Raw genomic sequence first — 27,423 nt, 5'->3', positions numbered from 1 at the left:
CATGGGTGCTCAGCTCCAACATGGAGGTTTGAGACCACAGTACAGGGTGAGCGTTGTGATGGCCTAATACCTACATGCATAGGGGCATTTAACTATTTGCCACTTTTAGATTTGGCCATTAACTATTTGCCACACCTATCTCAATGACATGTGGGTCCACATTGTTTATGACATGTGGGTCCACATGTGTATATGACATGTGGGTCCACATGTGTCTATGACATGTGGGATCAGTGGCAAATAGTTAATTGCCACATTAAAAGTGGCATTTAGTTCAAAATCTCACATGCATATTCACACAACATGCACAGAACTACGTGTATATATATACGCGGATAAGCGCGCCCCATTCCCAATTTCCCAAGATAGCTATAGTAAATATATATACTTCATCCGTTTCCCAATGTAAGTCATTCTAACATTTCCCACATTCATATTGATATCAATGAATTTATATAGATATATATGTCTAGATTCATTAACATCAATATGAATATGAGAAATGATAGAATGACTTACGTTGTGAAACGGAGGGGTATTAAAAAATTTTAAAAAGCTGTGCCATGGATTCGCATATTTGGTCAGAATAGATAATGGTGTTAATTATTTTTTTTCTGAGGAGAAAAATGCAACAACGTGTTGCATGCAATAATATTCCGTCTTCAAATTAAAGCCAAACCCAGAAGCAGCTAGCTAGCTATGATGTGTTTCCACACCAGCTAGCTAGCTTAGCTAACCCTAGCGTCTTCCCCTTCCTCTATATAAACGTGGAATGCAACAACGGCCTCACATCAAGATCGAACTTGCATTGATCAAGCACTAGAGAGAATATAATAGATCGCCGGAGATGACAGAGGGCGTGGTGAAGTTCGCCGTGGACAAGCTGGAGTCGATGGCGGCGCAGGAGCTGAAGCTGCAGACGGAGGTCGGGAAGAAGGTGCTCGACCTCCGCCACGAGCTCGAGTGGCTCCGCACCTTCCTCCGCGACGCCGACCGCAAGCGCCGCGGCTCCTCCTCCTCCTCCGGCACCGGCGCCGCCGCCGCCGCCGCCTACGACGAGCTGATCGAGGTGTGGGTGCGGCAGACGCGGGAGTTGGCGCACGACGCGGAGGACCTCCTGGAGGAGTTCGTCCACCGGGGGGAGCTCCACTGCCATGGCTGCTTCGACGTCCCCTCCTTCCTCCGCTGGCTCCGCCACTCCGCCGCCGGCGTCTTCGCCCGCCACGCCATCTTCGACGGCATCGAGGACATCAACAAGCGGATCGAGCAGATGAAGCAGCAGCGCAAGGAGTGCAACCTCGAGAAGCTGCCCTGTGCCTCCAAACCTCACCGCAAGAAGTACACTGACTGGTATAAATATATATGCTCATATATAATTAAATAAAACTAACATAAAGATTTCTATAAATCGTTTTGACTTTTTTTCAGTTCAAAAGTTTTGAGTTTGATTAAGTTTAGTAACAATATTTTCAACACAAAACAAACATATTATCAAAATATATTTAATAAAACTAATTTAGTGTCGTAGATGCTGCTAAATTTTACTATAAATTTGATCAAATCTAAAGAAAGGTTTGACTAGAAGAAAATGGATTAAAACGACTTATAATATGAAAATGAGGGAATAGTTTTTTTCCGAACTATCAGAGAAACCAAACTTTGGAAATTCCAAACGGATGTATCAAACCAAAATTTAAATTCAAACAGGGAAAAGGGGGAATATTTAAATTCAAGCATAAATTTCAAAATGAAACAGAAACTAAAAATAGATTTCGATCAAATAATTAATGTGCTTTCAAAATTATAGAACTTGTACGTTCGAGTATATACATATATATACTCACTTCATTATTTAATTTGCACCTGTTGCTTAGAATATTGACAGCCTTTAACATTTATGCATTTCATTTTACAATAATAATATTAATGTTAAATATTAAAAGTATATAACTATGTAAAAGTACTAGATGAATACTCCGCCGTGTTGATATGGAAAATTAAGTTGTATAATATGTACAAATAATATGTAATATGATTATCATGGTTTTATGCTCAAAACTAATTTTGAGCCTAAAAATAATTAAGATTGCATGGTTTTATGAGAAAAGAAGAAAAAACAATTTGAACCATAGATGTATCATCCAAATACTAGAAATAATTAAGGTGATGTGGCTTAATGAGAGAAAAGAGAAACAACATTAACTACATTTAGTGAGGATAAACTATATAAGTATATAGGATTTAACTATGCTAGTCTTGGGCTGAGACCTTAGCACATGGGTAGGCATCACATGGCCCACTATAGGTATTGTGCCGTCGTTGAACCCATACCATTCTGAACCGGTTTGCCTAATTAGCAACCTATAGATCTCCTTCGAGAGTAATTTAATAGAAAAATTTTATTTGAAGCATTGATGTTAGGAATATTTTTTCTACTTACCTGATGAACTTATACTATAGTCAAATAAGATTATTTAAGATTAACACATATCCGGATAATAGTTGATGGGGAAGCTCGTTATGACTAAATCAAGAGGCTCTCGATTTATATTTTACGTAATAAAAAATAATGTAAAATCTATATCTTAATTAGAAAATAATAACATAGATTATAGGACTATTGGAGTGCATCCACTGTAAATTGACTTTCTTTGACTATTACATTCATTCGTACAGGTCATCGCTGACTGAGCTGGAGATCGAAGACAACCTGGTCAAGATCGGCGACTACGACGAAATCGAGAGGCTGGTCCTCGACCAGAGCCGGCAAAGGACGGTGATCAACCTCACCGGCAAGAGCGGCATCGGCAAGACGACGCTGGCGAGCTACCTCTACCGGAGGAACAGCATCCGGAAGCACTTCGCCTGCACGGCGTGGGTCCACGTCCCCCGCAAGTTCCGCTTCGCCGACCTCCTCCACGACGTCATCCGCCAGGCCAACGCCTCCTCCGGCGACGACGAGCTCGGCGGCGAGGCCGCCGACGACGACGTGCGGCGCCGGGGTGGGATGGAGGCGGAGAGGCTCGTCAAGGCGCGCCTCGCCGCCGCGCTCCAGGGGAAGAGGTACCTCGTGGTGCTCGACGACGTCCGGAGCAGGGAGGAGTGGGCCTTCTTCCTCGCCGCGCTCCCCGGCGGCCTCGCCGGCAGCTGCGTGCTCGTCACGACGCAGGTCAAGATCAGCGAGGAGTCGGAGCAACCCGTGGCCGGCGGCGGCGGCGTCGTGCGCACCAGGGAGCTCGGGAAGCTGCGGCCGGAGCAGGCCGCCGAGCTGTTCCGCCGGAGGGTGTACGGCCACGGCGAGCCGGAGCCGAAGAAGATGGAGCAGCTCAAGAGCCTCGTGGACTCCATGACGAAGGGCTCCAACCTGCCGCTCAACATCGTCATGCTCGCCGGACTCTTGAGGTCCAAGAAGGAGGATGAATGGGAGGCCGTGATCCATAGCCTCGATGATACGCCACCCCCGACATCGCCGGAGCAGACGCCGCCGGAGGCGGAGCCGAAGAAGGACAGCCTCGATGATAGCGAGACGGCGCCGACATCGACAGAGCAAACGAAGAAGAGGAAGAAGAGGAAGCAGATGGCGACATCGATGGACAAGATACTGACGGTGTGCATGGACGACCTGCCGACGCATCTGAAGCCGTGCTTCCTCTACTTCGCCGGGTTCACCGCGCAGACGCCGATCTGCGCCGGGAAGCTGGTACGGCTGTGGGTCGCCGAGGGGTTCATGCAGGCGAAGAACGGGCAGACGGTGGAGGAGCACGGCGAGGAGTGCCTCAAGGAGCTCATCTCCCGGTGCCTCGTCCAGCTCGTCGAGACGGACGCCGGCGGCGGCAGGGTCGCCGCCGTCAGCATCCACCAGGCGGTGCTCGACTTCGTCCAGGCGGAGGCGCGCGACACCAACTTCCTCCACGTGCACAGCGGCGCCGCGGTCCTCTCCAACGGCGCCGCCCGCCGCCTCGCGCTCCGGAACACCTACGACACCGACCTCGCCGTCATGCTCGAGGCGCCCAAGCTCCACACCCTCCTCTGCGACATCCCGGAGCGCGCCGCCGACGACGCCGCCGGCGCCGCGGCGTGGCAGAGAGCGCTCGAGCTCATCAATGGCCGCGCCCCCACCTTCTCCGTCCATGGCTCGAGGTTCCTCCGCGTGATGGATCTCAAGGGCGTGCGGCTGCCGCACCGGGAGTCGCTGCCGGAGGAGATCGGGTGGCTGATCCACCTCAGGTACCTGGGCCTCTCGCACACCGCCATGAGGCACCTCCCGAGCTCCGTCAAGAGGCTCCGGAACCTGCAGACGCTGGACGTGTCGCGCACGGACGTCGAGGCGCTGCCGTGGCGGCTCTGGCGCAACCCCTCGCTCCGCCACGTCATGGCGAGGCGGCTCGCCGCCTGGTCCGCGCCGGACGAGCGCGCCGTGCTCCCGGACCTGCAGACACTCCACGGCGTGCCGTGGGGCCGGTGGGCTCGGAGCGGCGGCGGCGGCGCCATCGGGAAGATGACCAGCCTACGGTCGCTCATGGCGTGGAACGTCTCCGCCGCCGCCGCCGCCGGCGGCGACGGCGGCGGCGGCGAGTGGCTGTCGTCAGCTCTGGCCGGGCTGGAGTGCCTGCGGTCGCTGGACCTCGAGGCGGCGGACGACGCCGTGACGACGCTCCCGCTCTGGGACCTCCTCACCATGCTTGGCCTGAGGCAGCTCGAGTACCTCACGCTACGAGGCAGGGTGGCGCCGCCATGGAACCCGCCGCCACCGGAGACGACGACGACGGCGCCGCCGCCACCATTGCAAGGCCACCACCACCACCACCATTACCTCCTCCCAAACCTCGCCAAGCTCGAGCTGCACAGATCAGAGTGCGACCAACCCCTCATCGACGCCATCGCCAAGCTCCCCAACCTCGCGGAGCTCGTGCTCGACGAGGCGTCCTACGTCAAGCCCTACATGAGGTTCCCCGCCGCCGGGTTCCCCAAGCTGAGGAAGCTGCAGCTCACCAGCCTAGACAAGCTGACAGAGTGCACCGCGGCGGCGGCGGCGGCGGCCGGAGACGTCGTCGGAGACGGCGGCGGCGCGCTGCCGCAGCTCCGGCACGTGTCCGTCTTCCACTGCGGGAAGCTGAACATGTTCCCGGTGAAGATGGCGCCGAAGCTGGAGCTCCTCACCATCCATGATTCGGAGGAGTTGAAGAATTTCATGGACAACCAAGACAACGAACACATCCACGTGGTGCATGGCAAGATGTCCAAGAGGAGGGTGATGACTGCCCCCAAATAGAGGGAGTACTAAAATCAGAGCAAGTACGATAATAAAGTATTGCTTGGGTTTAAAATGAAAAAAAATGGGTGACGTCAGTATGGTATCGTACATGACCGTCGTACTGGTATCATGCTGATGGTAATATATAAACGTTGGTAGGGAAACTATTTTGATATCTTGCGGGAACCTCCCTTATTTATTTAAAATCATCTAAATAATTATGAAAAGTTTCAAAAAAAATTGACAGTGTTAATAGAATTTGTATTTTTTTTCTCAATGGGTATGTCGAATTTAAACTTTAATTTTTGGACTATAATGTCACTATTCTTTTTTTCCAATTTTTTTATTACTATTTCTATTGAATTTGGGAAAAAATTACACGATGGACTATTCGTTTTTTTTTTCAATTTTTTATAACTATTTGTATTGAATTTGAGAGAAAAAAATATACGAGCAGATATCGCTGATTAATTAAAATTTGTTTCCCAATATTATGTATGTAGCTATCTGCAGTATTCATTGTACGATTGATAATGTGTAGATTGCATGTATGAGCGTCTTTGTGGACTGTTAATTGCTTAATTTGTACACGGGTGCAGTTATCATGTACAGTAATATGCTCCCTGCGAGTATATACGGTTGTACTATGTACATGTATATGTATGGTACTCTATATAGAGTGATATATGATTGTTTTGAATATATGTAGAAAACTCAAATCATCCTTAAGGGATATCCTCTTATTTTTGCATGTCACTTAAAAGCCATAAAAAAATTAAAAAAAATTAGTAGGATAGATCAATATGCGATATGTCATTTCACAAACATGCAAATTCAAATTCAACTTATACAAATAGAAACAAAAATAACAAATTTGACTATGAATAGAACGCGTAATTCACGATTAAATTTGTTATTTTTGTTTCGAATTGTATAAGTCGAATTTTAACTCATATTTTTACGAAAAGATATATCATATATTGATCTATCTTGACAAATGTTTTGATAACTTTTTAAATGCCATGCATAAAACGATGGGATATCTCCTCGAGGGACAAAAATTCACTTCCAATATATGTCTTCTCTATCATCTCACTCCCCACAAGTGTTCTTCTCCAACGACTTGAAAGCAACCACCCCTCAACCATAATAGTATAAGTGCCGTTGAAGCAGTGACATATATGCCCCATATCTCAATGCCTCGACGGTACGTGCCGTTCGGTAAACGATACGCATCGTGACGATTCGCACATATACTGTCTCTCCTTCTCCGTGCCTACCACCTTATTTTATTTTGCTATATAAAGTACTTTGCTAAAGGCAATTTAAAACATAAGGACTGATAAGATTTTTCACATAAATCACGTAAAATTTCTACCTATATTTGTCCCGTCTAAAGAGGACTTGAATATAACAACATAGGTCAACATCTTTTTTGAAAAAAAAAATCCAATTTGCCTCACTAACAGTATTCTAAATTTACTTCTTTTACCGTAAAATTGGGTACAACACAACCCTCAACTATCAATACCATTGTATTTTGCCTCCCTGAGTGGTTTTGACGACGGTTTTCTCCGATGTGACGTTTATGTAGGGGGTGTTTGGTTCATGGCCACACTTTGCCACACCACACTTTTGGCTGCCACAGTTTGTTAGGCAAGTGTTTGGTTCACTGCCACAGTTGTGGCTTGCCACACTTTTTCAATAGCATATCCCGCATGTCATAGACTCAATTTTCTTGCTAATTTTACCACACTTTGTGGCTAACAATTTGTCCACCACACTTTTGTGGCTGCCATAAATTGCCTAACATTAGTTGTGGCTGGCAACCTAACATTAGTATGCTACGTGGCAATCAACAGTGGATGTCTAGTCAATAAAAATAGTAATAAATTTGGTGGGACACATCTGTCTAGAATACCTTCACCTTCCATCCACCGTACTCTTTCTCCAACAGCTCCGGCAGCCTCATCACATCAAGGGAGAGCTCCGCTCTCTAGCTAGGTCTTGATGGCAGGAGCACGGGGAGGAAAAAAATAGAACAAGGTTTTACCCCCTCATCGCATTTGCGGGCCTGCAGTGACCGTTGATGAGAGCGGAATAGATGGCTAGCGTGGTCTTGACGGAAAGAGCACTAGGAGGAAGAAAATAGAAGGGGTCGCCAGATCTACCCGCTCGATGGTCGTTGTCGTCATCACCATCATTATATGTATTCCTCCTTCTCTCCTCACCATCATTGGGGTTGTCTTCTTTGCTCTCCCATCCCTTCTCTGGCCGCTTGCTTGCCGAATCTGAGGTTGCAATCATTAGAGGCGGAGGCAAAGCTCACTGGAGATTTCGTGGAGAAGGCAACGTTGACGCTTGCAAAGGAGTAATGGTGCTCAGTGGAGGGGCCCACCACCCACCACACCCACCATACCCACCTATCGCCACATACTCGAGGAACTATTGTCGGTCGCCCCGATCATATCAACCATTTCCTAGTCCTCCCTTTCTCGAGCTCCTACTGGCGGTATTGGCAGCGCCTCTGAGCTTCACAACGACAGTTGACCTCCTTTCGTTGCGGAGGATGGGAATAATAGCGGCTGACCTCTCTCCCCATTCGCTGCTCATTGCCGCTTGCTTCCGGTACCCGAGCACCCATTGAATCTGATGTTGGGCGCAACAAAGTTAGTCGATGTTTGCTCGATGCAAGGCATAGTGCCACCGTGCCATGTCCATCGTCTTCGACATGTTCACGGGGTGGATGCTACTCGCAACTGAGCTCAGCTAGGGCAAGGAGAGAAGCCCAACGTTGCCTTGGTCACACCACCCATCGAGCTCGTCTTCATCCCACTGCTGCCCTATTGCCAATTGCTTGAGCCTGTCGTCCCTATGGAGGAAGAGATGAGAGAGGGCGTGGAGGGGAAGGTGAGGTGTTCATGACAGGTAGCTCCCACCAAATTTTTATTTATTTTCTACTTACTAGATAACCACCATAATGATTCGTAGTGCCATATAGGACAAAAACCATCATTGGAATTGCTCGGGAAGGCAGAACACACCATTATATATTGATGAATTAAGAGAGATGGTGTACCTGATTTTACAGTTAAGGGAGAAAAAAAAGCTGACTCTAGCTATTTTTGAGATAAAATAGACCTTTTTCCTTATCTTTTACTTCACTAAAAAATGTCAGTACGTTGCTACGGGAAACTTAAATTATGATAAACACTTTAATGGTGTTCATCTTTCGTGACCCAAGCACATTTAGAAAATATTCTTTATATCGAGCATGAGCACAATCTCTTATCAAAGTCTAGATACCATGTAATTTGTTCAAAACAATCTATTTCACTTGGCACCGGTAAATTTATTTAACAGTGTGCAACTTTTGGGATCCAACCGTATTAATAGGATATAAACTTTTGGGATCCAACCGTATTAATAGGATATACTTCATGTCACGTGAGAATGCAATTTTGTGTCCAGGTCTGGATACCAACTAATTTCTTCAAAAACGGTTTATTTTATGTAACACCAGGTAAATTAGGACAAGTCTACGGGCCAGACATCTGATCTGTTTGGAGAAAAATCGGACACTGACGTCTGCGTCCGATTTACGTGCAAAACTACTTTAAACTGAATTTTCTCTTAAATTACTTATCCAAATCGATTCAATTGCACCATTAGGTTCATTGCAGTTAAACCTTCAAAATAAGACCACACATGGATATATTCCGACAAAATTTTTTTAGTAGCTTATTATTGTATTATTTTTAAATGTTGCACGATGTTCCACCAGGTATATCGGAATTGTTTCACTAAGTAGATCGAAAATGTTTCACTCGTTTAAATCGGGTGTTGTTTCACCTTATATAAAAACAATGTTTCAGCAAATAGTAAAAGAATGTTTTACTTCACTACAACATTTGATCCATACATAGTGAAACATTATAAGTACACTAGGTAAAACATTTTTTGGTGGAACAAAAAATAAAACAAATTCCCTTAATAGGGGTTTTCAAAAATATGTGGGTTTTTTGTTGCAATGGAATATTTCAGTTTACTGGTACATTAGATTTATACATAGTGAAACATTGTGAGTACACTAGGTGAAATATTTTTGATGGAACAAAAAATAAACCAAATTCCCTTAATAGAAGGTTTCTAAAATATGTGGGTGATTTGTTGCAATGGAGTTGTGTGTGTGGATAAGTGGCAAGTGGGGACAGGGGACATATGGTGGGGACCTAGAGGGCTGCTGCTGTACACGTGATGGGGGAGGAGGGTGGGGAGCGACCGATTTTTTTGGAGAAGACTCCGCGTCAGACGTCTGATATTCCACCAAATATCGGACGCTACGCGTCATCACACCACCTGCGTATGCAGCATGAAAAAAAAATCAGTCAGTCAAATGTTCCAGTTAACTAACAAGTGAAACATTAAGTTATTTAATGTGAAACAAAAAAATCAGCAACTAAAACATTTATAAAGTTTATGAAACATGATGAAGATACACATTGAAACATATCGCTATCACATATGAAACAACCATTGTTGATGGATTGAAACATATATTTTTTTCATCAAAATATAATCATGTGATATCTTGTTGTAAAGATTTAATTACAAAGAATACAACGGTTGATCGGATCGTAGATTGGATAATTAGTTTAGGAGAAAAAATATTTTGAAACTTGTTAAAATGCATGCATGCATGTATGGATGAGGTGGATAGAGAGTAGTGTAGTTAGTTTTGAAAATTTTGTGAAACATGTTGAAGACACACATTGAAACATATCGCTATTACGTATGAAACAAAGAATGTTAACAAATTGAAACATATGACTATTTGTTATTAGAATATAATTATGTGACATTTTGTTGTAAAGATTTAATTACAACGAATACAATGGTGTGATTGGATTGTATATTAGATAAGTAATTTAAGAGAAAAATCATTTTGAATATTGTTAAATAAATGCATGCAAGCATGGAGTGGAGAGAGAAAAGAGAGATACTAGCAACATGTATGTAGTAGCAAGTCACTGGCAGGTGGCATGCAACGCATGTGCTAATGTACGGTCACTAGTGTAAGAGAAGGCAGTCAAGAACCATCCGATTTTTATATTTGGATTGGACGACCGATTAGAAGTAATTTCGATTTTTTTCCCCTCCACCCGTGTGACCAACAAGGAGCATTCTTGGGTAAGTTATTCTATTTTCATGACGCCGTGATGCAAAATAATTGAAACCCGGACCTTGACACAGAACTTGGTAAAGCATATCCCTCAATAAAGAAAAGAAAAGAGTATTATTAAGCATAATTTAATGCTATATCTCTATCGGCCCACACACTGGCACACACTGGTGTGAGCCCAGCCAGCCCAGCCCAGCCCACCTCACCCTACCCTACCTCACCCGCAGTCACAGACGAGGCATAAAAAAAATATCTGACGCGCTCACGCGCACACCCATCCCAATCCTAATCCCTCCTCCTCCTCGCCGCCTAGGGTTCGCGTCGCGGCGCCACCCCCATCCCCCTCCCGCCGCCGCCGCCATGATGCCGCAGCCGCAGCCAGGGATGGCCCCGCCGCCGCCGCCCCCGCAGGCGGGGGCCGCCGGAGTCGGCGGCGCGCCGCCGCAGTGGGGCGCCATCCCTCCCCCGGTGCCGCAGCAGCAGTACGGCCCGCCCCCGCATCAGCATCAGGCGCCGCCACCGCCGCAGATGTGGGGCCAGGCTCCCCCGCCGCCGCAGCCCGCGTACGGCCAGCCGCCGCCGGCCCAGGCGGGGTACTACGGGGCGCCGCCGCAGGCGGCCCCGGCCGTCCCCGCGGGGCCCAACGAGGTCAGGACGCTCTGGATCGGGGATCTACAGTACTGGATGGATGAGAACTACATCTCCGCCTGCTTTGCGCCCACCGGCGAGGTATATGCTTCTCTCCGTTCGTCTGTCTCCGAATCTGTGCCATAAAAATAGCTTTTTTTCCCCTCTCATCTGTTGATGTGGAGTACGTTCATGCTATAGTTGTGTATTTGGCCTACTGGTTGATGGGTAATTAGGGTATGATACAGTTTTAAGGCGGCACATGCTGTTTGTATGTTTATGTAGGAGTGTAAATGTGAAGACTTGGATGATTTAGGTCTCTCATATGATGTGGGACTGGTTAAGTATTAGAATTTTTGAAATATAATTTTATTGATTGGCTTGGCGCGTTGGGGTGGTGGCATTTTTATTTTTCTCCATGTTTTGGGCATGCTCGAATGTTTTTATGTTAGCAATGCTTTAAGATATGTTAGGGGGGAAAAGCTAGATGGTTTCTGCTGTTCCAAACAGGCTTGTTTGGATGTTGCAACGTTTGTTTTTTGTGTTTCCAAAAAGAAAAGACAAATCTTTACGAGTTTAGGAGTGATGATGTTGTGTGAAGTTGATGGTGACATTTCTGTGGTAGCTAGTGTGTTGGTTTATTTACGACGTATGTTTTCATCATTGCAGTTTCTCCTCAAGATCTATTGCTTTTCTGTAATCATGTTTAGCTAATCTTTTATTTTGTGTCCATCATTTGGCAGCTACAATCTGTGAAGCTAATTCGTGACAAGCAGACTGGACAACTTCAGGGTTATGGCTTTATTGAATTCACATCCCGTGCTGGTGCTGAAAGAGTTCTTCAAACATACAATGGGGCAATGATGCCAAATGTTGAGCAGACATACCGGTTGAATTGGGCCTCTGCTGGTGAAAAACGTGATGACACCCCTGATTACACAATTTTTGTTGGTGATTTGGCTGCTGATGTTACAGACTACATATTGCAAGAGACGTTCAGGGTACATTACCCATCTGTGAAGGGTGCAAAGGTTGTGACAGATAAAATGACAATGCGTTCAAAGGGCTATGGCTTCGTCAAATTTGGTGATCCTTCCGAGCAAGCTCGTGCAATGACAGAAATGAATGGGATGGTTTGTTCTTCAAGACCTATGCGTATCGGCCCAGCTGCAAATAAGAAAGCAACTGGAGTTCAAGAGAAAGGTAATCACTAACTGAATGCTGGTTGGGTTCATCTAGTTTTATCTGTTTTTGGCTTGTAGCTGGATTCTATGATTGTTACTTACATGTTGTGCAGTTAACAACAACTTGTTATATTATTTTTCTTTTTTTTTTTCCCGTTGGTTGGCTTGTTCCATACTTCCATATGTATTGAAGATTGGCTGAAATCCTTCTACAATAACTTAGTAGCTCCACGCATTTCCTTCGTGAATTCGGATAATTTAATACACTAGGATTCTGAAATACTCATAAAGCTCCTGTTGTCTGGAAGCAGGATACCAACAGGCTCTCTTCATATAGGAGCCTTGGAACTGACTTGAGCTGCAATGCATGTCTTGTAATTCGTGGCCTCTGTTAGGTCAGTGTTAATTGTTTATGTCCTAAATTTGAAGTCAGTTCTTTCGGTACCAAGTACTTAATTTTGTTAAATTTTTTCCTTCCTGCCACGTAATAATCCTTTTGTTCTTCTGGTATCTTCCGTTAAAGCTTTACTTGAAATTAAGATCTTCCTCAACTCAATAGGTTTCATGTAGAATGGACATTAGCTTGTTTATAAGCTTCCTATCCTTATAAGTAGCCCATACTTCTGCCCTTGTTATTCCTCTGTTACTTTCTTTTAGAAGGATGCTATGATGGAAATATCGTATGCTCTCAGTACCAATTCCATTTGCTATTCCTTTATCTTCTGTTTGTTGTAACATCCACTTCTATGCTGGAAGTATTGTATGATCTTAGTGCCAAGCCTAACCTGTTGATCAATTCCATTTCTATTCCTTTATCTTCTCTCTGTTGTAACTTCCACTTCTTTGATCTTTCAATAATAGTAACAAAAAAAAGCTACTGGCACCTTTGTAGCTCTGTAAGCTGTTATGTTTTTAATACCTACTTCCTCCGTTTCACAATGTAAGTCATTCTAGCATTTCTCATATTCATAGTGATGTTAATGAATCTAGATAAATATATGTCTAGATTCATTAACATCAATATGAATGTGGGAATTGCTAGAATGACTTACATTGTGAAACGGAGGGAGTAATAGTTATGACTTGTACCATTAGACTTGCTTCAGAAGCATACCATTACCACCTGCTGTGATCTATGCGTTCACAGTTCTTTGTGAAAGTATTTCTGTTAAGGATAAACTTCTTTCTTGAGGGATTTGATGTGTTCTGCCAAAGCCCAAAGATAGGTTAGGAACAGCAAGACATCTAGTTGCATTTGTTGAATAGTGTTTCTTGGCTTCTTATATGATCTTGGTACCTGTTAGCTCATTGGCACTGCATGAAGATTATATTTGACAAGCAAATGCTGCAGGGCGTACTTGTTCCTTGTTTGCTTTGAGTTTATTGAGATACTTTAAGATAGCATGTTTTAGCTGTTTGCATATAATTGAGTTGACAACCAGGAATACTAGAATACTAAACTACTGGGCACTATTTGAATTGAAGTGCAACAAGTTCAACATACGGGATGCCTTTTTCTGCCCTTGATTTCTGACTATATTGGTGTTATTCTACTTACATCCTCCGTGTCTTTATGTGATCTGTCTAGTTGACCCTATTAATTTTCACTAGCAAACTATAATTATTTACTCACAATTTCCTTTTCAAGGTTCTTCATATTAAGTTGCATCATTAGATATTAACATGTTTTGGGTCTAATCGTTTACACAATCTCTTACATGGAGCTACAGAATCAGTTTCAATAATGACCAGAAGAAAATACTTGTTATTTGCAACAATTAAAATTAATTTATTAAAGCTTCATCATGGACATGTTCTCTTCTGTTGTCATTAGCACCAGAGATTTTGCAAGCAAAGACTGATATATGATATGGATGATTTCAATTTCGTAAGACTGTTTTGATTGCTGCATTTGTTCCGTGTATCAGATTTCAATGATATCTTATGCTTGTTGCTGAGGAGGTTTGTATGTCTTGAGCCATGAAGCATGCTGTTTGCTTGCAACATCTTTTTAACTATACAGTCTCTTGCGACTAAGTGAAGATCATGATTTGCATGATATGCATCTGGATTTAACAAGTCTTACATTATATTTTTCTTCATTTGTGTTTTATTTACAGTACCGAGTGCTCAAGGAGTTCAGTCTGACAGTGATCCTAGCAATACCACTGTGCGTTCTTTGTTCTAATTTCTTGGTAAACGTAGTTTCACATATCAATTTTACTGATGACCATCTTTGTTGTTGAGCACAGATATTTGTTGGTGGCCTTGATCCCAGTGTCACTGACGATATGTTGAAACAAGTTTTCACTCCCTATGGAGATGTGGTCCATGTTAAGATCCCAGTTGGAAAAAGATGTGGTTTTGTTCAATTTGCTAACAGGTTGGGTAATTTTGCACCCTAGATATCCCTCGTTTGTGTGTATGATGTATGCACTCCATATGTACTTTTATCTTAACCATATGTTCGATGCATTCAGAGCTTCTGCCGATGAAGCTTTGGTACTTCTACAAGGTACCTTGATTGGAGGACAGAATGTGAGGCTTTCATGGGGCCGCAGCCCTTCAAATAGACAAGCTCAGGTGATATACTGATCAATCTTTTACATGAACTGAATTTCTTTGCCCAGTCAACCAAAACTAACATATACATTTCCAGCCTCAACAGGATTCCAACCAGTGGGGTGGTGCTAATGCTGGATACTACGGTTATGGGCAAGGATATGAGGGTTATGGGTATGCACAACCTCAGGACCCTAATATGTATGGGTATGGAGCTTATGCTGGTTATCCCAACTACCAGCAACCCCTAGCTCAGCAGCCGCAGCAGCAACAGGTGAGAGCTGTGCTTTTTAACTGATGGTCCTGTTAACTGATTTAAGCCAGATTACCTTGTTAGTTTGCAACACCTCATAGCATTCATTTAATATTTTTTGTGATAGGAAATGGTAGGTAATAATTGTTGACATGATGAGAAATAAATTTGTAAACTGTATGCTAGTTTGGTAATAAAGGTCGTAGTGTCAATTCACAGTTATTTCTATTGGTGCCCTACATGAAAGAAACACTTCTGAAAATTCTTTTATTGAGTAAATATTGTGGAGCTTGGTTGACAAAAGATGTTCTCAAGCCTAGACTGGCTAACCCTTTTGTTCTATACTCTGGCTAATAAGTGTAATTTGTTCTCCAGAAAAAGAGGTGTAAGGTATTTGTTTTCTGCTCCAGTTAAGTAGTCTTAAAACAAGGGTTAGCAGCTACTGTTAAGATATTATTCCACACGTTTCTTGCTGAATTTCTTACTTCTCATTTATAAAATTTGGCACAAGACAATCTCTCTCCTTGGTTTAGTTAAATTTTCTGACCATGTTGGCACATTGTAGATATAACAATCACATATCTTAAGAATCTTCTTCCTTTGCAGTGAGATCCAATGGAAGATTTGGTTTTTAGAGACTGATCAGAGCCGTCGAATGAGGTGATGCTTCTGCATTCCGGAGCATGTCTGGGTTATGTCAATAGAGATTGTGATTTGTAGTTCTCCAGATTTTGACTGCTTATGAGGTGTTTTAATTAAGCGACATGTTCTGTACTTCTGTGAGCCTGGGCTGGTGCACATTGTGATTCTGTCGTACATGTGAACTGCATGTAGTAAAAAAATTCTTTCGTGGTTTGTTTTCTGCCTTAAAATTATCATTGCTTTGTTGTTATGTGTTATGCTCTGCTTGTTACCCAGATGGATGTCATATGCCATTCGATTTTGACCTAGCATCGACTGGTTGAAATTATGAATCTTATGAATTAACAGTTAGTAGTGTACCTAATCAAGGTATATAAAACCACTTGGGCCACTTTGATGGACCTCAATCCTGCCCTATATATTCGTATAAGCTGGGGAATTCTGTTCGATTTTTTGACCTACACGTGGATAGGTACCGGAGTCGTATGCTGAGCCTTATTCAAACTTAGTATTATTAATATGTTTTGCCTTCTAGAGAACCGAATGATTTGAGTTGAGACATGGCCATATATAACAGCCACAACGTGGTGCAAACCCGCTGCATAGTAGAACTGTTGGTATGTCGTGCTGCAATTTAATCCTTGTTTAACTGAACAAGGTTATTATTATATTTTGAAGACATGTATCCACGTTTATACTGTTACCTTTGTACCTCCATTGCGGTGTAATGTTTCATCACATATTCTTGTCGATCGTCCTGGCAAATATTGCAGATCTTTTCACTGTCCTAGATTATGTATTTGCAAGACGTCGAGCGAATGGAAAACTAGTAATCACTTCATAATAAGGGTAATAATAATCTAGCTGATCGATCCGTAGGTCTTTAGGAGGAGAGGAAAGGAGGGAGGTGGTCTTGCATTGCAGGCCATACTGTTCCTAAGGATGCCTTGAGAAATATGTTACTTTAGGTCCTTCAATTTGGCGCCAAGTTTAAAATTCATCTGTAAACAAAAATACCATACATAACGGGTTCCTTAAATGATATAACATGTTCCTTGATTTATAAAACCGGATCATATGAAGTCTTAGCCAATATTATACCGAGTTTTAGCTGACGTGACAAGTTGAATAAGCATACGGGTCCCACATGTCAGTGGTCACCACTTTCCTCCTCTCTCCCCTTCTCCCCTCTCTTCTCCATGTCAACCTCGTCTGCCTCCATAGCTGCGCTCGCCCCTAACCCTACCGTCATTTATGTTCGTCATCTACATAGAACCAACACTGCAGCGCCACGCATGCATGCGAAAATGTTTGACGCTGATGCCTAAGCAGTCCTCGTCGTGGCGCATACTCCCTCCGTCCAAAAAAAAAAAAACTCAACCTAAGAGGCATCCTTTCTAGGACAAAGAATCTGAATTACTATTTATCCAGATTCGTTGTTTTAGGAGGGTTCACATCTCCTAGGTTAAGTTTTTTTTTTGATGGAGGGAGCATGTACTTGGAGGCAACCGCCGCAGGAGGGCTAGCCGTGCGTGCCAGTGGGGCCACAGAACGTCGTCCAACCGTAGCGCGGGCGCCACACCAACGGCATGTGGGAACTCTTATTAAGCCATATCGCATCAATTGTTTTAGCCTTTAAATGATACGGTCCAAACTATCTCTCTACTTTTCTTCTCTCATAAAGTTTTATCACCTTACTTTTATATTTGAACCATCATTCTATATACTATTTAAATTAAAATAATAATAAACCACGTTAACTTATGTAATCTTATGTTATCTAGCTATTTTATACATTATTTTTACTTATTGTTATCACACTAAACTTCCACAGCAACGCGCGGGGTTTCACCTAGTATACTCCCAACCCATCCTCACTTCTATGGGCTTGGCCCGATATAATGTATGAACATATTACTGGTGCTTTTAAAAAGTCAAATAATCTAAAAGCACAGTACATACAAGCTAACTGACGGGTAATTCTACCTTAATTATCCTGTGGTTAATTGCCGGGGCATCAAAAATTTACACTATGGACTGCACATAGATTCATTGACAGTTACTGTTTCCCCCCCTCTGCGTAAGAAGCCATATTGTTCTGACGAGATCTGGGGAAGGTGTAAAGCACATATATACCTAAATGTACATAATGACCATCATGTTTACTGGTTCCAGGGTTGTTCCTTTTCAATTCCTTTTTAAATCGTTTCCAACTTTCCAATCGTTCGGATCTAGTATATATATCTGAAATAATTGTTTCTATGCATTATATTTGGACAAACACTATGCATGGACAAGAGCTGTTGGAATTAATAGATGGGCTAAGGCCCATTCGAAGATTAATTTTTTAGAAAATCACAAAAGCCCACCTCATGGGATGACATGCATGTGGAGTTTAGTACCACCTTATTTATTCTAGGAGAGGGGGACCTCCTTAAAAGGGAGGATGCCCTCCTAGCCACTTGAAGCATGTGTGGTGGAGAGAAGAGGGGGAGCATGCATGCGCTCGCTCGCCTGGCCGGGCAGGCTGCGCGCGTGCACGACGTATGCGTCGAATGGTCCAAAAAATTGGCTCCTCACCCTTGCGCAGATGCAGCCTCCTTTTGCAGCTTTGTTTTGCTGTGCGGGCACCCTGATCAAGCGACCTATCTCTATATAAACCGAGCCGCCGCCTTCACGCAAAATCAATCTAAGGTTTGCTTCCTACTCTGTACTGCGCCATCGCTCGTAGACTACTCCATCCCGCTCACCGGCGTGCACCGGCGATTGGGAGAGCAGGTCTTCGGAACCTCTGCCTTCGACGTCCTACACCGCGAGAAGGCGGCAATAAGGTTTTTGGGAAGCGCTTCGCGCGACTGCTCCCTGTTCGTCCGCGATGGCTCGCCTTCCTCTCCGCTCGCGTGCTTCGCGCCTTCGTCGATGCTCGCAACCGCGAGTAGTTCCTGCCGAGCAACCGGTCTTTCCGTCACCTCGGTACGTGTTCGACATGTTGCGCATATTTGATCTGTTCATGTTTTACTGCTTAGTTTACATGTGTAGATCTAATGATGCGTTCAATCTAGTTTACATCTGCAATGTCATGATTTATTTATGGAATAAATTAAATCATTATGTGCTTATAATTTCAACAATCCAAAAACCTTATTATAGGCGCTGTGATTTTACTATGGCTGGTTTTGCCGATGCACTAAGGCCGGATAAATTCACCGGTGTGCACTTTAAGAGATGGCAGATCAGGGTCACTCTGTGGCTGACGGCTATGAAATGCTTCTGGGTGAGTACTGGCAAGCCTATGGGCGTTCTTAATGCTGATCAGCAGAAAGAATTCGATGAGGCCACTACTCTCTTTGTGGGATGTATTCTTAGCTTGCTTGGCGATCGTCTGGTCGAGGTGTATATGCATATGACCGACGCTAAGGAGTTGTGGGATGCACTGAATACTAAATTCGGTGCTACTGATGCTAGCAATGATCTGTATATCATGGAGCAGTTTCATGACTACAAGATGGCTGACAACCGTTTTGTAGTCGAACAGGCTCATGAGATACAAACCATGGCTAAGAAACTCGAACTCCTTAAGTGTGTTTTACCCGACAAATTTGTGGTCGGGTGCATTATTGCTAAACTACCTCCATCTTGGAGAGGTTTCGGTACTGCACTCAAACACAAGAGACAGGAATACTCCGTTGAGGGGTTGATAGTGTCTCTTGATGTTGAGGAGAAAGCTCAGGAAAAAGATGCCGCGTCTAAGGGCGATGGTGGGCAGTCCAGTGCCAATGTTGTGCACAAGGCCCAGAACAAGAGCAAGGGGAAATACAAAGCTCAACAGACCACCAACTTCAAGAAGGAGAAGAAGAACAACAACAATCCTAACCAGGATGAGAGGACTTGCTTTGTGTGTGGGCAACCTGGTCATCTGGTTAGGAAGTGTCCACAGCGCAAGGGGATGAAGGCACCTGCAGGGCAGACTTCTAAGTCTACTAATGTGACCATTGGCAACATTGGAGATGGAAGCGGGTATGGTAATTTACCTACTGTTTTTTCAGTTAATCAGTCTACTAATTGGTGGGTTGATACTGGGGCCAATGTACATGTTTGTGCTGACATATCATTGTTTTCTTCTTATCAGGTCGTACGGGGTTCCACCGTCCTTATGGGGAATGGGTCACATGCTTCTGTTCATGGTGTTGGCACGGTAGATCTGAAGTTTACTTCGGGAAAGATCGTGCAGTTGAAGAACGTGCAGTATGTCCCTTCTATCGACAGGAATCTTGTTAGTGGCTCCCGTCTGACTAGAGACGGATTTAAGTTGGTTTTTGAGTCTAATAGAGTAGTCGTGTCTAAACATGGATATTTTATTGGTAAAGGTTATGAGTGAGGAGACCTGTTCCGCTTTTCCCTTTCTGATTTCTGCAATAAGTCTGTGAACCATATTTGTGGCAGTGTGGATGATGAGGCTAATGTTTGCCACTCACGTTTATGTCATATTAATTTTGGCTTGATGTCTCGGCTTTCCAGCATGTGTTTAATTCCTAAGTTTTCCATTGTCAAAGGTTCTAAGTGCCATAATTGTGTGCAATCGAAGCAACGTCGCAAGCCTCACAAGGCTACCGAGGAGAGAAACTTGGCACCACTAGAACTACATTCAGATCTTTGTGAAATGAATGGGGTGTTGACGAAGGGTGGAAAACGATATTCCATGACGTTGATTGATGATGCTACTAGATTTTGCTATGTGTACTTGTGGAAAACGAAAGACGAGGCTCTAGATTATTTTAAAATTTATAAGGCAGAAGTTGAAAATCAACTTGACAGAAAGATAAAAAGGCTTAGGTCTGATCGTGGTGGAGAGTTTTTCTCGAACGAGTTTGACTTATTTTGTGAGGAACATGGCATCATACATGAGAGGACGCCTCCCTATTCTCCTGAGTCTAATGGGATTGCTGAAAGGAAGAACCGCACACTGACTGACTTGGTGAATGCCATGTTGGACACCGCGGGACTACCTAAGGCATGGTGGGGGGAGGCATTGTTGACCTCGAATCATGTGTTAAACAGAGTTCCTAACAGAAATAAGGACAAAACACCATATGAGATATGGATTGGGAGAAAACCATCACTTGCTTACTTGCGCACATGGGGGTGCTTGGCGAAAATCAATGTACCAATAACGAAGAAGTGTAAACTTGGACCTAAGACTGTGGACTGTGTCTTTCTTGGATATGCTCACCACAGCATTGCATATAGATTTTTAATAGTTAAATCTGATGTACCTGACATGTATGTTGGTACAATTATGGAGTCTCGTGATGTTACCTTCTTTGAGAGCTTTTCCCAATGAAGGATACACATAGTAGTTCTAGCCAATCGTCTGAAATAATTCCCAGTTCAATCACACCACCAGAACAAACTGAACATGCACATGAACATGTCACTGAGGAGGATGACAGTGAAGCTCGTCGAAGGAGCAAAAGACAAAGGACGGCTAAGTCTTTTGGTGATGATTTCACCGTGTACCTCGTGGATGACACTCCTAAGTCATTTTCAGAAGCATACGCATCTCCTGATGCAGACTACTGGAAGGAGGCTGTCCGTAGTGAAATGGATTCCATTATCGCTAACGGAACTTGGGAGGTGACAGAGCGACCCTATGGGTGTAAACCTGTGGGGTGCAAGTGGGTGTTCAAGAAGAAGCTCAGGCCTGACGGTACTATTGAAAAGTACAAGTCTCGGCTTGTTGCTAAGGGCTATACTCAGAAAGAAGGCGAAGATTTCTTTGACACTTACTCACCTGTTGCTAGATTGACCACAATTCGTGTGCTACTTTCCCTAGCAGCCTCACATGGTCTTCTCGTTCATCAAATGGATATTAAGACAGCTTTTCTTAATGGAGAGCTGGATGAGGAGATCTATATGGATCAACCTGATGGGTTTGTAGTTGAAGGTCAAGAAGGCAAAGTGTGCAAATTGTTGAAGTCTTTGTACGGTCTGAAACAAGCTCCTAAGCAATGGCATGAGAAATTTGACAAAACATTGACATCTACAGGCTTTGCAGTCAATGAGGCAGATAAATGTGTGTACTATCGCCATGGTGGGGGTGAGGGAGTTATTCTGTGCTTGTATGTTGATGACACACTGATATTTGGGACAAACGTGATAAATAAGGTTAAATCATTTTTGTCTCAAAATTTTGATATGAAGGAATTGGGAGTAGCTGACGTTATCTTACACATTAAGCTAATTAGAGGTGAGAACGGGATTACACTCTTGCAGTCCCATTATGTGGAGAAGATCTTGAATCGCTTTGGCTACATTGATAGTAAGCCTTCTCCAATACCTTATGATCCTAGCTTGTTGCTTCGCAAGAACAAGAGAATTGCTAGGAATCAACTGGAATACTCCCAAATCATTGGCTCGCTGATGTACCTGGCTAGTGCAACTAGGCCTGATATCTCCTTTGCTGTGAGCAAGTTGAGCCGGTTTACCTCTAATCCAGGAGATGATCACTGGCGTGCGCTTGAGCGAGTAATGCGCTATCTGAAAGGTACTATGGAATTGGGGCTTCACTATTCTGGGTATCCTGCGGTACTGGAGGGATATATTGATTCTAACTGGATCTCTGATGTGGATGAGATCAAAGTCACTAGTGGATATGTTTTCACACTGGGTGGTGGTGCTGTTTCGTGGAGGTCTTGCAAACAGACCATTTTGACGAGGTCAACCATGGAAGCAGAGCTGATGACACTGGATACTGCTACTATTGAGGCAGAATGGCTGCGTGATCTATTAATGGATCTGCCTATTGTTGAAAAACCGGTGCGGGCTATCCTTATGAACTGTGACAATCAAATGGTAATTGTCAAAGTGAATAGTTCTAAGGATAATATGAAATCGTCTAGACATGTGAAAAGACGATTGAAGTCTGTCAGGAAATTGAGAAACTCCGGAGTTATAACGTTGGATTACATCCAAACAGCTAGAAACCTGGCAGATCCCTTCACAAAGGGACTATCACGAAATGTGATAGACAATGCATCGAAGGAGATGGGTTTGAGACCCATGTGATAGACTATGGTGGTAACCCAGTCTATGTGATCGGAGATCCCGTGAATTAGAACCTGGGAAGAACAAACCATTAGTAAACCAGAGGAGAGTACCAATATATACCCTCTCTAAGTGAAGATGCATGTACTCTCGTGAGCTGCAAGGCAGGTTGGCTATGCCTTAATGAGTTCTGTTGGCTTTAATTAGTGAAGATGCTGTCTTGCAGAGCATTCTTGAAAGAACTCACCTTTGTAAGCTTGACTGTTGGTCGCAGTCTATGGAGATTTTGGGTGAATCTTCTAGGAAACTTACTAAAGACCTAGGAGTATGACTTATACGCTCCACCCGAGGGGTAGTCTACAGACGGTCTAGTACCAGATAAGACTCTAAGTGAAACTTGCTTGCACAAGACTTGCAATTCAAGGCGTAGTCCATTGTTCAAGTTGTGAGTAAGTGTAGCTTGGAGTTCTAGATGGATGTTCAACCTTAATCGGTCTCCATCGAACCGCTAATATATAAACAGTACATTGGAAAAGGCAAATCTCAGTGGGATTTTGAGATTTGGTGGGGGATTGTTGGAATTAATAGATGGGTAAGGCCCATTCGAAGATTAATTCTTTGGAAAATCACAAAAGCCCACCTCATGAGATGGCATGCATGTGGAGTTTAGTACCACCTTGCTTATTCTAGGAGAGGGGGACCTCCTTAAAAGGGAGGATGCCCTCCTAGCCACTTGAAGCATGTGTGGTGGAGAGAAGAGGGGGAACACACGCGCGCGCTCGCTCGCCTGGCCTGGCAGGGCAGGCGGCACGCGTGCACGACGTACGCGTCGAATTGTCCGAAAAATTGGCTCCTCACCCTTGCGCAGATGCAGCCTCGTTTTGCAGTTTTGTTTTGCTGCAGGAAAATTCGGATTTGTTTTGTTGTTGGAAACATTCCGAAAAATCCGGTGCGTGAAAACGGCGTGGAGTCCGGATAAGTTACGCGTGACTTATCCGGTTCGGTTATGCGGAGTGGAGATCGTGCGGGCCCCCTGATCAAGCGACCTATCTCTGTATAAACCGAGCCGCCGCCTTCACGCAACACACGCAAAATCAATTTAGGATTTGCCTCCTACTCTGTACTACGCCGTCGCTCGTAGACTACTCCATCCCGCTCGCCGGCGTGCACTGGCGATCGGGAGAGCAGGTCTTCGGAACCTCTGCCTTCGACGTCCTGCACCAGGAGAAGGCGGCAATAAGGTTTTTGGGAAGCGCTTCGCGCGACTGCTCCCTATTCGTCCGCGACGGCTCGCCTTCCTCTCCGCTCGCATGCTTCGCGCCTTCGTCGACGCTCGCAACCGCGAGTAGTTCCTGCCGAGCAACAGGTCTTTCCGCCACCTCGATATGTTTTCGACATGTTGCGCATATTTGATCTGTTCATGGTTTACTGCTTAGTTTACATGTGTAGATCTAATGATGCGTTCAATCTAGTTTACATCTGCAATGTCATGATTTATTTATGGAATAAATTAAATCATTATGTGCTTATAATTTCAACAAGAGCTAGGCCGACAGATCATCTAAATGCCATCCAAATTAATTACTACTTTCAAGAATTATATCTCGTATATATGCAGGGGTGGATCCAACGTGGGTGCCCCACATGATCACTATTGAGAGAAGGGGACAGAGGAAGGGGAAGAAGAGTGTGTGTGTGTTTTTTTTTGGGGTGGGGGGGGGGGGGGGGGGAGGGAGGGAGAGGGAAATAAGCCCCCCCTCCATTTTTTTTCTTGGATCCACCTTATATGTGAATATCTCATGCACACACTATCACTGATAATGATTTCATATTGAACTTCAGGACACTATATTTTTTTTGTCACAAAGAACACTGTATTTCATTAATTAAACAGGAAAACCATACACTTGTATTGGTATTACATCACAGAATATAGCTAGTAGTGGTACACGAATAGAAGTCATTTTATTGTAGTATATAAAGGTAATTATGCAGGATCTCTGTAACTGCACATAACTTTTTCTTAGATGCAATCAGTAAGATGATCAGTAATGGTTGTTCTCCCAGAACTGGGCTTGGAGCCAATCTATTGTCCCCTTTTCGACCTGGAATGCCTTGGCCAAAACATCATCGGAGATTGGTGGCTTCGACCCAAACACCGCATTTGCAATGGTGATGGCACCAGGGTTTTGGCTGCTAAGTGCGGTAATTGCGACCGCGGGCTTGTAGGGGTTAGGGTTAAATTGGAAGTGGATGAGCCCCACAGGGAATACAAACACATCACCCTTGTTGAGCACCTTGGAGAAGAACTTGTTGTCTGGGTTAGACGTGACGAAGCCGACATGGAGTGTTCCCTCAAGCACCATGAGGATCTCGATGGCACGAGGATGTGTGTGGGGAGGGTTCTGACCCAACGGTGCATAGTCAATGCGTGCAATTGAGATGCCGAGTGTGTTGAGGCCAGGGATCTGCATGACGTTGATCAGAGTGACGTTGGAGCCAACCTTGTTTGTTTTCCTAGGAGTGTCCAGCATTGCTGCCTTGAAGAAGTGGTCTGCGTTCACGTCCATCGGGTTCAGGCAAGCAAATCCATTGACAAGCACTGCTTGCATGCAAAGTAAACGGACAGAGAAAGCTCAGAATTTTGCACTATATTCATATGTTTTCAATAAATCAAGTAAATGAGAGATGGAATTCTAGCCATGTTATATTGTTCTACAAGCAAATTAAAACAACTCGGAAATGAAACTGAGAGTTTGTATACCAGGTGAGTGCATGTCGGCAACGCACAAGTCCTGGAGAGGGCTGGGATCTGAAGCCATGCCTTGCCATGAGGCCAAGGCAAGAAGAATTGCGAGCTAGATGGTTGTGTTTTCTTGTACTTCAGGTTGGTGTGTATAATTTGAGATGCTTTTGTCCATGGAGGGGATGTGCTTATATAGGAGCAGATAGAACATGTTGCTGTCTGAACTTGCATAAGCATACATGCGAGCAACCTAAGAACAAGTCAAGTGGAGCTAGAGTCAGCTAGCTGTGACCAATTAAAGGATTGAAATGGTCTCTGGCATATGCAGGCTGCTAGGTAGAAAGAAACGTGCTGAACTTCATTAATATTAACCATATATCACTGTAATCTGTATATATCAACTCTTGTGTGTGTTCTTTTAAAATGTTTATCTGCTCTACTAACTAATCTGACGTGTGTCGCACTGACCTTGTATAGTAACTTTGCAACTGCATGGGAAGACGCAGTCGAGATCATTATTATTCACATGTGTTCATCGTCCACTATATATACATATTAATTATAAGTATAGCTTAATCACTGAGGAGATTTCTCAGGAACCAAGTAATGATGTTGATTATGATAGCAACGGACAACGGTAAGTGACTGTCAATCGAGATCGGTCAATGCATGCACCTGTATATATATATCTATGAGAGTAGTTACATTGATCCTACGTCAGAAACACATGTCAATCCCATCCGTACGGAGACCGGGTCGGCCGATGGATGATCATATGGGAAGGATATCACCAAGAGCTAGCATTATTTAATACTAGTGTACAATATATAATGAACAACACATATATAGTGTAAACCTGGAAGATATTATATAATATAAAATTAATGTTCGAGATTTGTCCATGTAATCATAAATAACACTTCTACTAATTAATAGTTAAATCTGGGAGTAAAAGTTTTACTAATGGTAACATAGATAAATCTCAGAGACATCTATTTTTAATTGTACGATAGTTTTAGGTCTGTGTTACATATTTTTTTCCCTTTAGCATCACCTGTAATACTACTCCAACACTTTTGTGAATGATCAATATGCAAATATACTTTTCCAACACTTTATACTTGGTCACCCTGCATTATTTTCTTGGGAGTGGTTACTTCCACCAGCAATACATGCGTAACAAAGACCAGTACTACCTTTTGATTTTCTTTTCTTTTGCTAGGGAACAAATATAGTCTACTATTGGATTTGCTAGTAGTCAGTATATGGACTAATTACTGGTACGGAGTCCTATTGACACGCATGCAGGCTGTGACAAGCACTAACACACTGTGGATTAGCTTAGTAAGATTTATTAGTAATTAGATAGTATTTACTACCTCCGTTTTTTAATAGATGACGTCGTTGACTTTTTCTCACATGTTTGACCGTTCGTCTTATTCAAAAAATTTACGTAATTATAATTTATTTTGTTATGAGTTGCTTTATCACTTATAGTATTTTAAGTGTGATTTATATCTTATACATTTGCATAAATTTTTTGAATAAGATGAACGGTCAAATATGTGAGAAAAAGTCAACGGCGTCATCTATTAAAAAAGGGAGTAGATTTGTTCGATCTTTTCGCTGGTCCAGAGGAACTGCTGAAGCCGTCCAAACTTCAATATTGCTCCCTCCATTTTTCATTTATTTGACGTTGATTAGTGCAAAGCAAATTTGAACTAACCAACATAAAAAATATAGAAAGTACATTGTACAACCACAATGTCTTTGATATCACTGCACCTACATTGGATCAACTAATATTTGATAGGTGGTTGTACAGTGAAGTCACTGCACCTATCAAATTTTTTCAAGTTATATAGATTTAACTGACGACATTAATGGTTGGGTTCTTGAGCCCACTATAGATCAAATAATCACTTATTT

At 43.6% G+C, this 27,423-nt stretch overlaps 3 protein-coding genes across 4 annotated transcripts; 2 read left to right on the top strand and 1 right to left on the bottom strand.

The window, feature by feature from the left end:
• The first annotated feature begins 808 nt into the window (after positions 1-808).
• On the top strand, positions 809-5,847 carry LOC127781572 (putative disease resistance RPP13-like protein 3). Its single transcript, XM_052308542.1, has 2 exons — positions 809-1,350; positions 2,677-5,847. Exons 1-2 carry the CDS (start codon positions 848-850, stop codon positions 5,270-5,272), a joined length of 3,099 nt encoding a protein of 1,032 aa, XP_052164502.1. The 5' UTR covers positions 809-847; the 3' UTR covers positions 5,273-5,847.
• Positions 5,848-10,707: 4,860 nt separating this feature from the next.
• On the top strand, positions 10,708-15,924 carry LOC127782193 (RNA-binding protein L-like). 2 transcript variants are annotated; one of them, XM_052309268.1, is made up of 7 exons: positions 10,708-11,165; positions 11,807-12,266; positions 14,368-14,417; positions 14,500-14,630; positions 14,728-14,830; positions 14,916-15,083; positions 15,669-15,924. In XM_052309268.1, the coding sequence occupies exons 1-7, from the start codon at positions 10,797-10,799 to the stop codon at positions 15,669-15,671; spliced, it is 1,284 nt and encodes a 427-aa protein (XP_052165228.1). In that variant the 5' UTR covers positions 10,708-10,796; the 3' UTR covers positions 15,672-15,924. The 2 variants fall into 2 exon arrangements, with proteins under 2 accessions (XP_052165228.1, XP_052165227.1); XM_052309267.1 differs by having other exon boundaries at positions 14,907-15,083.
• An 8,701-nt stretch (positions 15,925-24,625) lies between these two features.
• Positions 24,626-25,671, bottom strand: LOC127782489 (germin-like protein 8-11). The gene is made up of 2 exons (XM_052309690.1): positions 25,513-25,671; positions 24,626-25,350 (listed from the first exon to the last, which is right to left on the bottom strand). Exons 1-2 carry the CDS (start codon positions 25,568-25,570, stop codon positions 24,794-24,796), a joined length of 615 nt encoding a protein of 204 aa, XP_052165650.1. The 5' UTR covers positions 25,571-25,671; the 3' UTR covers positions 24,626-24,793.
• Positions 25,672-27,423: the final 1,752 nt, after the last annotated feature.

The sequence above is a fragment of the Oryza glaberrima genome, chromosome 8 (assembly GCF_000147395.1).
Source record: "Oryza glaberrima chromosome 8, OglaRS2, whole genome shotgun sequence".
Taxonomy (NCBI): domain Eukaryota; kingdom Viridiplantae; phylum Streptophyta; class Magnoliopsida; order Poales; family Poaceae; genus Oryza; species Oryza glaberrima.
This window is presented reverse-complemented; position numbering and strand designations above follow the sequence as displayed.